This window comes from Ictidomys tridecemlineatus, chromosome 6 (genome assembly GCF_052094955.1).
Source record: "Ictidomys tridecemlineatus isolate mIctTri1 chromosome 6, mIctTri1.hap1, whole genome shotgun sequence".
In the NCBI taxonomy this organism is placed as follows: Eukaryota; Metazoa; Chordata; class Mammalia; order Rodentia; family Sciuridae; genus Ictidomys; species Ictidomys tridecemlineatus.
In genome coordinates this window covers 22,277,279-22,295,021 of record NC_135482.1, presented here as the reverse complement: position 1 = coordinate 22,295,021, position 17,743 = coordinate 22,277,279, and the positions used below count along the sequence as shown (strand labels likewise).

At 33.3% G+C, this 17,743-nt stretch overlaps 1 protein-coding gene across 2 annotated transcripts in view; it reads left to right on the top strand.

The window, feature by feature from the left end:
* Nedd1 (NEDD1 gamma-tubulin ring complex targeting factor) overlaps positions 1 to 17,743 on the top strand; it is a 61,663-nt gene that overhangs the window by 11,176 nt on the left and 32,744 nt on the right. For both annotated transcript variants that reach the window (XM_078052959.1, XM_078052958.1), the window contains exon 5: positions 4,659 to 4,799. In XM_078052959.1, coding sequence (XP_077909085.1) covers positions 4,659 to 4,799 — 141 coding nt within the window. The remainder of the gene's footprint in view (positions 1 to 4,658; positions 4,800 to 17,743) is intronic.

The window sequence follows — 17,743 nt, the reverse complement described above, 5'->3', positions numbered from 1 at the left end:
ATTAAGTTAATTCTTACCAGAAAAGTGATAATATTGAAGAATGGTTTTCTCTTAGCTAAGTTGAAATATAATTCTCTTACTACTATTTAAATACTGTCATTTGAAGTTGGTTCTTTGAGAAGAAAAACAAGATTGATAATCTCTTAGCCAAACTAACCAAAAGAAAATGGGAGAAAAACCAAATTAATAAAATTAGAGATGAAAAGAAGAAATCGCCACAGACATCTTAGAAATCCAGCATATCATTAGGGACTATTTTGAAAACTTACACTCGAATAAATTGGAAAACCTAGAAGAAATGGATACATTTCTAGACAAATATGATATGCCAAAACTGAATCAAGAGGACATAGAAAACCAATAATTTGTAATGAGATATGAGCAGTAATAAAAAGCCTTCCAACAAAGAAAAGCCCAGGACCAGATGGATTCTCAGCTGAATTCTACCAAACCTTTAAAGAAGAACAAATGCCAGCACTCCTCAAATTATTCTGAGAGAGGAACAATACACTTCCAGATTTATTCTATGAAGCCAATATCACACTCATACCCAAACCAAATAAGGACACATCAAGGAAAAAAACTACAGACTGATATCTCTGATGAACTTAGATGCAAATACTTAATAAAATATTAGCAAATTGTTTTCAACAACTCATTAAGAAGATTGTACACCACGAACATATTAGTTTTATTCCAGAGATGCAAGAAGAGTTTAATATATGTGAATCAATAAATGTAATTCATCACACCAACAGAATTAAGGACAAAAATCACTTAGTAGGCTGGGGTTGTGACTCAGAGATTCAATGCAATCCACATTAAAATTCCAGTGACAAGTCTTCACAGAACTAGAAAAAATAGTCCCAAAATTTATTTGGAATACTAAAAGACCCAGAATAGCAAAAAAGAATTTTAAGCCAAAAAAAAAAAAAATATGCTGGAGGCATCACAATACCTGACTTCAGATTATACTACAAAGCTAATAGTAACAACAGCTGCATGGAAGACACACACGGACTGGAATTGTGGCTCAGTACTAGAGCACTCGCCTAGCATGGGCAGGACCCAGGTTTGATTGTCAGCAACATATAAAAATAAAGGCATTAAGTTATGTCCATCTACACCTAAAAAATAAATATTAAAAAAAAAAACAACAGACACACAGACCAGTGGTACAGAATAGAAGACACAGACAAACCTGCACTGAGTCATCTGATTCTTGACAAAGGTGCCAAAACCATTGAAGGAAAGATAGCCTTTTTAACAAATGGTGCCAGGACAACTGATTATCCATAATTGGAATGAAGCTACCTTCTTATCTCTCACCCTGAACAAAAATCAACTCAAAGTGGATCAAAGACCTCAGAATTTGGGGCTGGGGATGTGGCTCAAGCGGCATGCGTGCGCCCCGGGTTCGATCCTCAGCACCACATACAAAGATGTTGTGTCCGCCAATAACTAGAATAAATAAATAAATATTAAAAAATTCTTTTTCTCTTAAAAAAAAAAAAAAGACCTCAGAATTTGACCAGAAACTATGCAACTCCCAGAAGAAAACATAAAGTACATGCTCCAGTTTTTAGGCACAGTCAACAATTTTCTCAGTAGGACCCCTAAAACTCAGGAAATAATGCCAAAAGTTAATAAATGAGATAGCGTCAAATTAAAAGGCTTCTGCAAAGGAAACGATTTGGAATGTGGATAAATAACACACTGAATGGGAGGATATCTTTTCTAGCTACTCTTCTAACAGAGGATTAATATCTAGAACATAAAAAGAGATCAAAAAACTTTACACCAAAAAAATCAAATAACCCAATTAATGGGTAAATTAATTAAACATACACTTCTCAAAAGAAGAAACATAAATGGCCAACAAATACATGAAAAAATATTCAATATCATTAGCAGTTAGGGAAATGGAAATCAGAATTACACTGAGATTCAATCTCATACCAGTCAGAATATCAGTTATCAAGAATGCAAACAATAATATATGCTAGAGAGGATGTGGAGGAAAAGGAATCCATTTACACTATTGGTGGGACTGTAAATTTTACAACCACTGTGGAAATCAGTATGGAAGTTTCTCAAAGTCTAGGCATGGAACCACCATATGCCCCAGCTATACTACTTCTCAGTATTTTTCCTGAAGAATTAAAGTCATGTTACTATAGTGCATATCTGTGTTTCTAGGAGCACAATTCATAATAGCCAAACTATAGAACCAGCCCAGGTGTCCATCAACAGATGTTTTATTCAGCTATAAAGAAAAAATGAAATTATAGCAGTTGCAGGAAAATGGATGGAATTAGAGACCATCATAATAAGTGAAATAAGTCAAACTCAGAAGGTCAAGGATTACATGTTTTCTCTCATGGGGAAGCTAGAGAGGAAAAAGGAAAAAAGGTGGGGGTAGATCTCCTAAAAATCAAAGGGACATCAGTAGTGGAAAGGGACCAAGGGGTTGGAAGCCCAGAAGTAGGAGGGAAGTGCTGGGGGTTGATACTGACCAAATTATGTTCTTATGTGTTTGTATTAATATGTAATAACAAATCTCATCAATATATACAACTATAATGTACCAATAAAAATTTCAAGAAAAAATAAATACTGCTCTGTGCAGTGGCATGCACCTGTAACCCTAATAGCCCAGAAGGCCACTAATCCCAGTGATTGAGGAGGTCAGGACATGAGGATCATGAGTTAAGAGCCAGCCTCAGCAACTTAGCAAGACCCTATTTCAAAACAAAAAACAGAAAGGCCTGGGGATGTGGCTCAGTGGTTAAGTATCCCTGGGTTCAATCCCTGGTATCAAAAAACAAAAACAAAAAAACCCAACAAATACTGCAAAGCAAGTAGTGTTTTCCTGTGTACAGATGGAGAAACTGAGAGAAGTTAAAGAACTTTTCCTTTGCTGAACAGTTAGCAATGGCTAACTCATTTTAGGCTGGCCTTGAGCTTATGATTCTCCTGAATAGCTGATATTTTAAGTGTGCACCATGACACTGGACTCTTAATCTTTTCTTTAAGTTTGAACTCAAGTTTTATATCTTCTTTTATATCATTTCCCATTTACTCCAGATACATTTTTCTTGTTGTTTGATATTCTTAGAGTGATTTGTTCCCTCATTCATTAAGTAGTATTTGAATGGCAAGTGCTGATAGTGGGAAATCTTATCTTTGGCCTTTGGATCCCTCACTTATTCCTGTTGGTATAACAATTTCTGGCACTTGGGTAATGCTGAGTAAATGTTTACTGAAAGACTTATTTTTCATTGCTGAAATTAGGAAGATACCTGCCCCTTGACAAAGTCATAGAAATTGTATTGGACTCCCATGTTCTTAATTTCCCAATTGGGAACAGTGCACAAAATGTTGGTAATTCCTTTTTTTCTTCTTGTCAGACATTTCTTTCCCCCACAGACAATTGTTTCTTTGATTTAGAAAGGTAATAAAATGTAAATTTCTGAAAATACTTGAAGGATCATTTGAAAATATGTAATATATGTAATATAAGTAATAAATTTGTAATATGTGGGATGTGTAGCTACTCTTAATAGGACATTAATTATTAGGTACCACATTCAGTTTATCTTATGGCATAAAACTGTTTAAGATTATTCTGCAAATGTTGATTTTTTTTTTTCATTTTCCTATTAAACATCTTCAATTTGCTATTGGGAAGTAGTCCTTATGAACTCAGTTTGTTTAAAACCCTATACTTTATTTCATCAAAGTGGATTGCCATTTGGATTTGAGAGGGAGTCTTATAGTGGGAAGAAGATAGGCTTTGGAGTTTGACCTGGAATTGAATCCTGGTTCTGTCATTTAGCTTTTATATGAGCTTGCATGGATTTATTAACCTTTGTTTGCCTCATGTACTTTATCTATAAATGGGTAAAATGACCTTGCCTTTTGGGATTTCCTAAAGATTAAATAGTAGCACATAAAGCTCCCAGCATGGGTAGGTACTCAGCAAATTTAAGCAGCTGCTGTGTGATCTCTCAGAATGTGCCTTGCTCATTGCTCATTTGTTTTTCCTCTCTTCATTTTCAATGTCTGGTTTCTTTCCTATTCCCCTGACTTGCCTCTTATCCTTTGTATTCTTCTGTGTATATGTGGCGAGGGTAGGGAATGGGAATTTAATCCAGGATGTTCTACCACTGTTGTATATTCCCAGCCCTTTAAATTTGAACTCAAGTTTTATATCTTATGTCAACTAGTTCAGAGTAATAGCCCATTTCTTTTTTTTTTTTTTTTTGACACTTTGCCTCTACCACTCAGCATTTGCTGTGTCATTTACATGTTAATATAAATGTTTCATCTTCTCAGTTGGTAATACTAATTAATAGTCAACTTGCAATAAATGCTATTTGTAAGTGAGAATGATTCTTTAAGGTAGGCATTTAAAAAATTACCCGTCTATACTGTCTCTTGTTTCGGATTTCTTAGACCATTAATATATTTATGAAAGGTAAATATTGTTTCCTGGGAAGACTTGGTGTTGATTTATAGTTCCTTACATATCTGAATTTTTTTTAAACTTATTTCAGGAAAATATTAAGATAATATATGACAAATGTAATGAAACTATGAAAATGGGCTGTTGGATGGTATAGAACATTATGCTTACTTGGATTTCTCTCTTTCAGGATCATAAAGATGAAGTAACTTGTGTAACATACAATTGGAATGATTGCTACATTGCTTCTGGATCTCTTAGTGGTGAAATTATTTTGCATAGTGTAACCACTAATATATCTAGTACTCCTTTTGGCCATGGTAGTAACCAGGTATAGTATGGCAATATGGGTTTATTCAAAATGAAGTTGATAACATAGGTTTTAAAATTATTTTACATAAGACGATGAATTTATGTTTAAAACATTTTTATATGTCTTAAATTTGTATTTAGCTTGCTTAAAACATTTCTAGATAGTTTTTGATGGTGATGTTTAAAATGTTAAAATTATTTAATACATAATAGATTAGGGTACTTACCCAAATTTGATTATGCAATTAAATAGTTGCATACTTCTAGAATATAACAGTATTTAACAAAATACAACTAGCCGTTAGTAGGTTAAGCCTAAATATGGATTTTAATCTTTGTATGGCATATATGTCTTATTTATATAAGTGTATTGCATACTTCAGGCTGTCGGCTCCAAGACAGATACTTACGTTCATAAATAGCATAGATGAATTAGTCAGTTTTTTGTTGCTGTGACTAAAATATCTGAGAACAACTACTTAGAGGAGGAAAAGATTATTTTGGCTTATGGTCTGAGAGATCTCAGTTTGTAGTTCAGTTGACTATATTGCTGTGGGCCTGAGGTTAGGTTGAACATTGTGGCTGAAGGAAATAGTAGAGGAAAGTGGTTCAGCTCATGGCTGCCAGGAAGCAGAGAAAGAATGAGAGTTGAGTGCACAAGAGCAAGTGGATGAACCAGTGACAAAATGTAATTCCCAAGGTCATGGTCCAGCCTACTTCCACCAGCCATGCCCCCTTTGCCAAGTCACCACCCAGTAATCTGTTCAAATTATGAATCCATCAAATGGATTAGTTCAGTGGTTAGGTTACAGCTCTCAAAATTTGATCATTTCACCTTGGAATATGCTTGCATTGCCATTTCAGGGGACATTTCACATCCAAACTGTAACAGTAGGTATGGGATAGTTGGTTTAGGCAGAGGGCAATGGAGTTTTAGTTTCTTTTTTCTTAAATGTGTTAAAGAATCAAAATTTATGAGAGCTAGTTACTCTTGGAAAACAGTTTATTAAACATTATTTGAATTATATTAAGTGTTTAAGGAAAACTTATTGAATATTTAAATTGTACAGAAAAAAGATTTTTCAAGTTTCTATTAGGAATGAAGGAGATATAAACATGGTATTATGAGGTATTGATATACAATAATCTTGGATTCAGAACAGGTGAGAGAAAGCTATCTGGGAATAAAATTAGGAAAATTAAAGGGGTTAAATTAAGCTGGGTTAATTTTTGTTTTTGCTAAGGCATTATAATCTGTCCTTTTGGCAGATTTTTGATGCTGATTTAGGCTAGGATAAACTCTTCACATGTCCACATTATGGTTGGAACCGTGGCTTATATCTCTGTTTTTATTTTGTTGTCCAGCTTCATGTATTACATGAAAAAGATGCTGGATATAATATGTGAATGTATGGATTCATTTAGAGATGGAAGAGATGTAGTAGGCTAATATAGAACTTTGGGAAAGGATGTTTGATAATAGAGAAAATAACAACAAGAACAAAGGAAAGTACATAGACTTTAATATAGGACTGGTATGGGAAAAGATGAATATCGTTGTTAAGATTTGAATGCCAGACACAAGATTTGGCTTTTGTTTTGGAAAGATTTAGGGAAACTAATCAGAGTGTTTAATTGAAAATATCTGAACTAAAAAATAAGTTTTTGGAGATAATCTCATTTCCTTCATTTTATGGATGAGGATGTGATTTTTTTTTTAAGGACATGTTTCTTATAATGTTAGTATTGTCATAAAAAATTGTTTTGTTTTTGTGGTTGTTTTGTATGTATTTTGATAATGAAGACAAAGTCTAAGTTTAAAAATTTTGAAATTATTGTGAAAAAATTAATATGCAGTGATCAAATGTCATAGGAAATACAGTAATTTTTTTGCTTTTTTGTATTAGAAGCATGGCAGATTTATAAAATTTGGACTGGCTTTTTAGTAGCATCAAATTAGATCAGGTACTACTATGTATATTCTTATAGTTTAGTTTTTATTGTGTGTTGGTGTAGTTTTCTTATTAAAACAAAACATAGAGGAATATTCCTAAAGATACGAGGCTTGTTTATATGTGAAAGATTTTAGCTTTTTTATTTGAGAAATAACATACATGTAATAAAGTATGTATATCTTGAGTGTACAGCTTGATGAATTTTTATGTTTACTTAAAGCTGTATAAATACTAACAAAATCAAGATACAGACCATTTGCAGCACACCAAAGACTCTCTTATGATAGTTTTCCAGTCACTGCATCATGTTTCATAAATCATGTGCCTAGTTTCTTTTAATCATGTTTGCTTTGTTGCATGAATTAGTAGTTCACACTCTTTTAATACTGTTTGAATGGGCCTTCATTTATTTATGCAGTGCATAGTAGATGAGTGGGTCAGTTGCTTCCAGTTTTAACTATTATCAGAAAGTTACTGTTTATTCTTGTACAAGTCTTGGTTCAGACATATGTCTTTGCTTCTCTTAAGTAAATACCCAGAAGTAGAATTGCTTGGTTGTAGAGTAGGCATATAATTTTATTTTATGTAAAATTATCCAAAAGTTTTAGGAAAAGCTTGTGCCATTTTACGCTTCTACTAGCAGTGCATATGAGATTTAGTTATTCCACGATTTTGTTAGAAGTTTGTGTTGTATATCTTAAATTTTGCCACTTTGATGGTTGTGTGTGGTATATAATGTGGCTTTGATTTGCATTTCTCTATGTTGAACTCATTTTCATATATATTTCTTTGTGAACTGACTGTTGAAGACTTGTTTACTTTTGCATTGGATTATTTGAGTTTTATGCATTTATAATTTTTTACTTATTCTAGATTGTCAATTTTTGGATGTACGTTAGTCATATCCTATTTTCTTAATTTAATTGGCTCATATTAATTATACAGAGTGATGAGTTTTATTGTGGCATATTTATATAGGCATATAAATAATCTGATCAGCTTCACTCCCTAGTATCTCCCCTTACCCTCCTCTCCTCTTTCCCACTTATCTTCTTCCTTGACCCCCGTGGTCTTCATTTTACTCTTATGACATCCATTTTTTTCTTTTTTCTTTTTTTTCCCCCCCTTCTTGCTTCCACATGAGAGAAGACATACTGTACTTATTTGTCTTCTCAATCTGGCTTATTTAAGTTAACATGATCCTCTGTAGATGGATCCCTTTTCCTACAGATGACATAATTTCAGTCTTCTTGATGGCTTGATAAAGTTCCATTGTGTGCATATACTACATTTTCTTTATCCTTTTAGCAGCAAATACCTAGGCTGGTTCTATAATTTGGCTATTGTGAATTGTGTTGTGATAAGCACGAGTATGTCTGTATTTCTAGAGTAAGCTGACTTCAATTCTTTTGCATAAATATTGAGGAGTGGTATAGGTAGATCATGGTTCAGTGTTTAGTTTTTTAGAAACCTCCCTACCAATTTCCAAAGTGGCTATATTAATTTATATTCTCAGCAAAATGTAGAAGAGTTCCTATATTCTTTTTTTAATTATTATTATTTTTTAGCTGTAGGTGGACACAGTGCCTTTATTATATTAGTATGTGATGCTGAGGATTGAACCCAGTGCCTCACACATGCTAGTGAACACTTTACCACTGAGTTACAACTCTAGCCACCGCCCCCCACTCATTCTTGACTGCATTTATTGTTATTTATGCTTGTCATTCTGACTGGAGTGAAATGGAATCTCAATGTAGTTTTTAAGAAAAATAATTTTTTTAGTTGTAGATGGACACGATTTATTTATTTATTTATTTAATGTGGTTTGAGGCTCGAACCCAGTGCCTGACACCTGCTAGGTAAGTGCTCTACCATTGAGCTACAACCCCAGCCCCTCTATGTAGTTTTGATTTACATTTCTCTGATGGCCAAAGAAGTTGAACTTTTTCATGTAATTATTGGCCATTTCTACTCGTTCTTTTGCCAAGTGTTTAGTTCATTTGTCCATTTATTAAATGGGTTATTTGTGTTTTTTTTGCTGTTGAGTTTTTTTAGTTCTTTATATATTCTGTACATGAATCATTTGTTGGAAGAGTAGCTAGCAAAGTTTTTCTGCCATTCTGTGGGCTGTCTCTTCACTCTGTTGTTTCCTTGGCTGGGCAGAAGCTTTTTCAGTTGATGGCATCCCATTTACCGATTCTTTATCTTATTTCTTGAGCTACAGGAGTTATATTCAGGAAGTTGTTGCCTATAATTTTATTTTGAAGTGTTGACCCTACATTTCACTTCCAACACTTGTAAAGTTTCTGGTCTTACACATAGGTATTTCATACATTTTGAGTTCACTTTTGTATAAAGCAGGAGATGGGGATCTAGTTTCATTCTTCTACATATGGAAATCCAGTTTTCCTAGCACCATTTGTCTAAAAGGCTGTCTTCCCCAATGTGTTTTTTGGTGTCTTTGTTAAGAATTAGATGACTATTGGCTTTGTGGGTTTGTCTTTGCGTCCTCTGTTCTGTTCTGTTGATCTATGTGTGTTCATGCCAGTACCATGCTGTTTTTGTTACTATGGCTGTGCAGTATAATTTGAAATCAGGTACCGTGATACCTCCAGAATTTTTCATTTTGCTCTGAATTGTTTTAGCTATTCTAGGTCTTTTGTTCTTCCTTATGAATTTTAGTATTGTTATTTTCTAGTTCCGTGAAGAATGACATCAGTATTTTGATGGGAATTGCATTAACTCAGTAGATCACTTTAGGTAATATGGCCATTTTAATATTAATTCTTCCTGCTTATGAACAAGGGTTGTCTGTCTTTTCACGTCTTTCTTTTTAATTTCTTTCTTCCAGCGGTGGTTTATCTTTTTACTCTTATAATACACACACACACACACACACACACACACACACACGCCATGGACAGACGTTCTTAAATTTAATTGGGCCTAGTTTGTCATTCTTGTCTTTTATGGTTGCTGTTTTTTTGTGTCCTCTTGAAGAATCTTACCTTCCCCACCTTTGGAAGATACTATTTTAACAATGTTGAGAGGTGGGACCTTTAAGAGGGGATTAAGTCATGAAGACTCTGGCCTTGTGAATAGATTTAGGCCATTATTTAGGAGAGTAACTTTCTATTAAAAGAGTAAGTTTGGCCCCCTTTCCTTTTTGTTCTCCCTTTCTGTATACTCCTTGTACAAATTCTCTTTCCCTTCCATCTTCTACTATAGGATGATACAGTAAGAAGGCCCTATAGGATGATACAGCAAGAAGGCCCTTGTCCTTAAACTTCCTAGCCTCTAGAACTGTGAATAATAAATTTCTTTGCTTTATAAATTACCTGATCTCTGATATTCTGTCATAGCAGCACAAAATAAGACACTGTCCTTTGTTTTCTTATAAAAGCTTTATTGTTTTAGCTTTCTCATTTATGTCTGTTATCCATTTCAAATAGTGTATGGTGTAAAATAGGGTTCTGTTTTTCCTGTAGATATCTAATTGCAATAGAACTATTCATTGCAAAGACTGACCCATTGCCAATGAATTACAGTAATGCCTTCTTACAAAACTGATAATTAGATGTTAGTTTCTAGACATTCTATTTGTTCTATTGATCTAGTTGACTGACTTATATGAATCTAGAATCTCATTGTTTTGGATATTGTAGCTCTATGGTATGTCTTGATACTTCTAAATTTGCTTGACTATTTTAGATTCAGCATGTCTGTTTCTGTATAAAAAGTGTTTGAATTTTGATTGGGATTATATTGGATCTGTGGACTAATTTAGGAAGAGCTATCTTAAAATTCTTGATCATAATATAAATATGGTTTAACTTGGCATTTATATAAACCTTCCTTAATTTTTCTCAGTAGTGTTTTGTTTTCACTGAAGAAGTCTTAGAGATGTTTTGGTAGATTTATTTGATTTTTTTGATGGTATAGTATAATTGTTTTTACTATTAAATTTTATTTGCCACTTCTTTGTGGCTGAGATACAGAATTTTAGTAAGTATTCGTATATTGCTCTTTTATCTAGGAATCCTGCTAAATTCACTTAATAGTTTGGCAGTTTTGATTATTTTTGAAGAATTTGTAATTTTTTTTTTTACACTTTGCAGTTTTTATACTCTCATGCTTTCTGTAAATAACAGTTATTTTCTTACTTCCCTATCTTTACACATGTTGTTTCTTTTTCTTTATTGCATTGACTAGAATTTCCAATACAGTGTTGAACAGACTTTGTAATAGTGGATGTTCTTGTTTCATTGCCAAATTCAGAAAGAAATATTCACATTTCACTACAAAGCATGATTTGAATTGCAAAGTTTCTTTGCAGAATTATCTTTTATCTTACTAAAGTGGTGTTTATTGTTCTTGGCTTATGTGGGCAAAATTTACTACTTATTTTGGACATTTTTAAGTCATTAAATCAAATTATTCACAATCTTCTATTTCTGTAGCCTATATATATTAGATGAAACTTCTGTTTATCTTTTGCTACTTTTATTCTTATTTTTACGTTTTAGAATGAATCAAGAAAACACTATAGGTATTTTTTCTTGTTACTTTTTATTACCTTTTACATTTAAATGAAATTATTAAATAAAAAAACATACACATGGCTTTTTTCCCTGTAGAATTTTACAATTTAACACTTTGCTGATTATGTTGTAAGAACTGACTAAATACTGGGGATATGACTTTGAATATGACATAGTTTGCATTTTAGTAGTAGCAATTAGTAATGGACAGTTAACCAGATAATATAAATGTTATGAAAATAGTAAATAGTAGAGTTCCAAGGGAACCTGACCTTTTGGGGAAGAAGTCAGGAACAGTAGTTTTTAAAAAAAATTTTTTAGATATAGGTAGACACAATACCTTATTTTTATTTCATTTAAATGTAAAAGGTAATAAAAAGTAACAAGAAATAATACCTTCAGTGTTTTCTTAATTCAGCTCCGTTATCCCTAGTTTTTCTAGTGTTTTGAACATAAAGGGGTGCTATATTTTATTGAATACTTTTTCTGCATCTATCGAGATGATTATATGATTCTTATCTTTAAGTCTATTGATGTGATGAATTACATTTATTGATTTCCGTATGTTGAACCAACCTTGCATCCCTGGGATGAACCCCACTTGATCCTGGTGGCACCATCTTTTTGATATGTTTTTGTGTTCGATTTCCCAGAATTTTATTGAGGTGTTTACATTTATATTCAGTAGAGATATTGGTCTGAAGTTTTTTTTTTTTTTTTTTTTTTTTTTAATGTATCTTTGCCTGGTTTTGGAATCAGGGTAATATTGGCCTCAGAGAATGAGTTTGGAATTGCTGCCTTTTTTTCTATTTCCTGAAATCGTTTGAAGAATATTGGTATTAGTTCTTCTTTAAAGGTCTTGTAGAACTCGGCTGTGTATCCATCTGGTCCTGGGATTTTCTTGGTTGGTAGGCTTCTGATGGTGTCTTCTGTTTTGTTGCTAGAAATTGATCTGTTTAAACTGTGTATATCATCCTGATTGAATTTGGGCAAATCATATGACTCTAGAAATTTGTCAATGCCTTTAATATTTCCTATTAAAGTTTTCAAAATAATTTCTAAATATCTTCTGTATTTCTGTAGTGTTTGTTGTGATATTACCTTTTCATCACATATCTTACTAATTTGAGTTTTCTCTCTCCTTCTCTTTGTTAGCATGGCTAAGGGTTTGATAATTTTATTATTTTCTTTTAACTTTTTTTTTTTTTAGTTGTAGTTGGACACAATCCTTTATTTATTTATTTTTATGTGGTGCTAAGGATCGAACCCAGGGCTTTGCACATGCTAGGCAAGCACTCTATCACTGAGCCACAACCCCAGCCCCTAATTTTATTTATTGTTTTTCAAAGAAGTAACATTTTGTTTTGTTAATTTTTTCAATTTTTTTTTTTGCTGCTGTTGTTTTAATTTCATTAATTACAACTCTGATTTTAACAATTTTCTATCTTCTAGTGCTTTTGGTGTTGATTTATTCTTCTTTTTTCTAAGGTTTTGAGATGTAACGTTAGGTTATTTATTTGTTGACTTTTTCTTCTTTTAAGAATGAACTCCATGCAATGTACTTTCCTCTTAGAACTGCCTTCATAGTGTCCCAGAGATTTTGATATGTTGTATCAATGTTCTCATTTACCTCTAAGAATTTTTTAATCTCCTCCTTGATGTCTTTTGCAACCCATTGTTCATTTAATATCGTATTATTTAGTCTCCAGGTGTTGAAGTAGTTTTTATTTTTAATTTTGTCATTGATTTCTAGTTTCTAATTTCATTCCATTATGATGGGATAGAAGGCAGGGTGGTTTTTTTACTTTTTTTTATTTGTTAAGAGTCTCTTTGTGGCATAATATATGGTCTGTTTTATAGAAGGATCCATGTGCTGCTGAGAAGAAGGTATATTTGCTTGTTGAAGGATGAAATATTCTATAATATAATATAGAATTATGTCAGTTAAGTCTTAAGTTATTGATTGTATTATTGAGTTCTATAGTTTCTTTGTTCAGCTTTTATTTGGAAGATCTATCCAGTGCTGAAAGAGGTTTTATTAAAGTTACACAAAATTCTTATTATTTCACTCTTGAACTTGAGAAGAATTTGTTTGATGAACATAGCTGCTCCGTTGTTTGGGGCATATTATATTTATAATTGTTATGTCTTATTTATGTATGGTTTCCTTGAGCAATATGAAATGTCCTTCTTTTATCCCTTTTAATTAACTTTAGCTTGAAGTCTACTTTATTTGATAACGAGGATGGAAACCCCTGCTTGCTTCCACAGTCCATGTGAGTGGTATGATTTTTCCCAACCTTTCACCTTCAGTCTGTGGAAGTCTTCCTACAAGATGAGATAAGTCTCCTGGAGGCAGCATATGTTGGATCTTTTTTTTTTTTTTTTTGATCCAATCTTGCTAGCCTGTGTCTTTTGGTGAGTTTAGGCATTAACATTCAGGGTTATTATTGAGACATGATTTGTATTCCCAGCCATTTTTGTTATTTAACTTGAACTTGGTATCTCCTTTGATTAGTTTTTCCTTTAGTGTAATACCTCCCTTCTGCTGATTTTCATTCTTGTTTTTCATTTCCTCTTCATGGAATATTTTCTCAAGGATTGTAGCGCAGGTTTTCTAGCTGTAAATTCTTTTAATTTTTGTTTATCATGGAAGATTTTTATTTCATCATCGAATTTAAAGTTTAATTTTGCTGGATACAAGGTTCTTGGTTGTCATTCATTTTCTTTCAGAGCTTGATATATGTTGTTCCACGATCTTCTAGCTTTCAGGGTGTGGTTTGAAAAATCTGCACATAATCTAATTGTTTTCCCCCAATGTAATCTGATTCCTTTCTCTTGTGGTTTTTAATATTCTCTCCTTATGTATGTTAGGCATTTTCACTATTAAGTGCCTCGGTGTGGAAATCTATTATGATTTTGTACACTTGGCATCCTTGTAAGCCTCTTGAATTTGGTTTTCCAATTCATTCTTCATGTTTGGAAAATTTTCTGATATTATTTCATTCAATAGATTGTTCATTCCTTTGGTTTGGAATTCTATACCTTCCTCTATCCCAATAACTTTTTCAGTTTCTTAAATTTAAAAAGTATTTAGAAAAATTTAAAGTTTGTAAAAAATTGACTTTTTAAAATTCAAATTACTGTTACTGAGCCCAACTTCTATATTGCTCAGTTTTATTATAGATAGGATCTGAGTTGTTAAAAAAAATAGTAGGACATTTCTGTGATTAAATTGAACTTTTACATACTTTTGTTTCTTTGAACAATCAAGGATTTGAAATCTTTGATAATTATCAGATTGGTTTCTTGGTAAAAGTGACAAGTCCTTGTAGATACACTGAATCTACATCAGACTGAATTTTACATCAGAAAAAAGATTGCCTGAATATATGTAGAATTCTACTTTGAAATGTCTGAGCCGAACTGAAGCTATTAGTTTTATGTGGAATGCAGTGTCTTTCTGCAAGGTAAAATGAACCTTGTTGCTCCTTACAGAAATGCTGGGGCTGACCGACTGCTTAGACCATAATTGAGTGTCAGTGTTTGGCAAGTTCAGCAGCTTAGGCTTGAAAATAGGTTATCCTGTGTTGTCTTTCTCAAGTTGTTGCATTTTCCAAAGCAGTTAAAAAGGTAGATCTACTTTATTGATTCTTTGGATTAAAAAAAAAAAAAAACTTTAGATATAACAGGATGAGATTCTGTGAGATTTTAAATGTATTACAATATACATTAAATCCATTTACTATTCAAGTGTAATTTTTGCTTTTTTATGTATAGATAACCCATTTGAGTACAGAGTCTGTTAAATGCAAATAAGTACTAATTACATTTTAAAAATAATTATTATTTTATCAGAGTAAATTTAGGGCTGGGCATATAATGTGGGAGAGCATATATGTAAGACCATGGGTTTGATCCCCAGCAGTGCCAAAAAGAAAAAAAAAATATTCTAATTTGATTTATTTGGTTAATTGATATGTTTATGCCTGAATTGTTTATACTCAAAATATTTCACTACAAAGCTTTATATCTAATATTGGTCCTCTTTAAGTTTTATATGGAAACATGAGTATAATTTACATTGGGATAGAAGTGTTTGCATAACATGTTCTTTATTTTATTGCTGTATTTCTTTAGTATTTGTATGTACTTGCCTAGCCTATATATTATGTTCTTGAACAATTTATAAATGACATGTGGTCAAATAGGGCTTTGCTAAGTTGCTGAGGCTGGCCTCAAACTTGTTGGCCTTCCATGTTACTGGGATTATAAGTGTACACCACAGTGCCTGGCTATGTTTTTCTCTTAATGACTGATTTTATTCCATTTGTGTCTTCCAGACTTTTTTTAATGGGAAGTTATTTGTTTTCTTCTATAGTCATTCTCTTTGTCTAATCCTGTTTTCTGCCTTTTTCTCATTAGTGAATGCTCATATTAGTCTTCACAACCAATTTTTAATGATTATAGATATCTTATTGTTTAGTATAACAGTTTACGTAAACATTCCTCTGTTATTTTAGATATTTTCCAAATTTTTATAATCAGAACAGACACCATATTAATATTGTTTCCATAAGTATATCTCTTCTGCTTCAGACTTTCTTTCAAGGTGCTAATTCTTTCAGTGTATTTCGTTTTCTTTCCAAGGGGAGCTTAAGTGTGTTATTCTCTTTATAAATCACTTTTTTTCCTCTATATGAGTTCCCCCCCACTTTGAAGTCCACTAATTTTACTATAACGTGTGCTGGAGCTGGTCATTCTGTGCTGCTATTCTTACGTATACAGTATGTATACAGTATATCTTTTTTTAAATTTTAGGAAAATTTTCTTCAGTTATAGCTTTTGTATTTGTTGTTTTTCCCTATCTTTGTCATATTGTTGTTGTTGGATATCTTTGCTTATTTTCAGTTGTCTTTTTTTCCTAAATTCTTTTTGATTTTTAAAAATTTCTTTTTACTTCTAGATATTCTCTGTTATGTTTGTTCATTCTTATATTTCTTCTAAATTAGCCTTCATTTTTAAAGAGAATTTTAAAAATTTTGATTCTTTTTCAAGTTCTTATATCTCATTTTTTTAGTTTTCTAGCTAACTTATGTTTTAAAGGGTCGTGTGTCATTTTGTTGTCCTTTTGGCTATCAGTTGAGAATGTCTTCTTGTTTTCTTTGTTCTCACAGTAATTATATGTGGAGTGTATCTCTGAAATTAGTTTCCTTGAACTTCTAGACAGAGATGGGGTTCAGGGTATGTAATTTCACAGAGCTCCCTCTTGTTTTAAGGTAGGTTTCTTAAAAAAAAAAAAAAAGTGTTAGCTTGCTTTCTGGGGTTCCCTGGTTTGTTCTATTTCTCCAACTGAATGTGAACCTTTTTTTTTTTTTTTTTCTGTTGCTTCAGCTTGCCCAGGTTTACTTCTGCTCCCAGCAGTCTCCTCAGTGACAGGGAGGCACTTTGGCTGATAATTTTGGGGATTCACAAGGTCTAAACTGCTGTAGCCCTTCAGAACTTTCATAGACCTGAAAAGACCTGGTAATATAATGGGTATTACTGGTTAGAGTTGAAATTTGCCACCAAGCTTTTCTGTAAATACTGTATGGCTTTGTTTTCAGATCTGTTTCAAACTTCACATTATTTCCCTCTGTTTTTTTTTTTTTTTTTTTTTTTTAATATAGACACTACCATGAAGGACTCCTCATGGGCTGTTAATTGACCTGCCAGCATGTTTTGGGGGGAATTAATGTAGATGTATGACTGTCTAGTTTTATTGTAAATATACATGGAATTTTAGTTCTATCTACTTTATTATCTGTCTGTTAAGCACAGACACATGCAACATACCCCTTACATACTGTATGGGGATGGGGGTCTGCCGAAGTCTGGCTTGGCACAAATCAGGAGCCACTTGTCAAAAAGAAACTAACTTTATTTTTAGAACTACAAATGCCAAACAAAACCGCTCCAGGGAAAAACCCTCAGAGCCCAACTGCCACCACCGGCTTCCACAAGCCTCTCTCCCCCACACCAGCCTCTCAACCTCCCACAATCCTCCTCCTCTTGAGGCCGATTGGCTGGGTTGCGTGGGCAGAGCCAAAGAAGTCACCCAATGAGCAGCTCCGTGGAGGAGCCAATCAGCTAGATGTTGCTGGGGCAGCTGTGAGCCAATCATCAGCTGGCAGTCTGAAGGGCAGGGAAACAGCCCAATGAACATCACCGCAGAGGAGCCAATCAGCTAGATGTTGCTGGGGCAGTCTGAAGCTTGCTGGCAGCTGGAAGTTTGCTGGGGCCCCTTTGGCTGTGGCTCTCAACATCTCCCCCTCTCTGTTTAAACAACAAGCATGTGGCTTATGGACCGTGCCTGCCTTAGGTTGTCCAATACATATGGTCCTTACCCGTCTTCGGATGAGCTGACCTCAGGGCGTCAGCCTCCTGTCTTAGGTTGGTACCATTGTAATTGGATCTTACCCGTC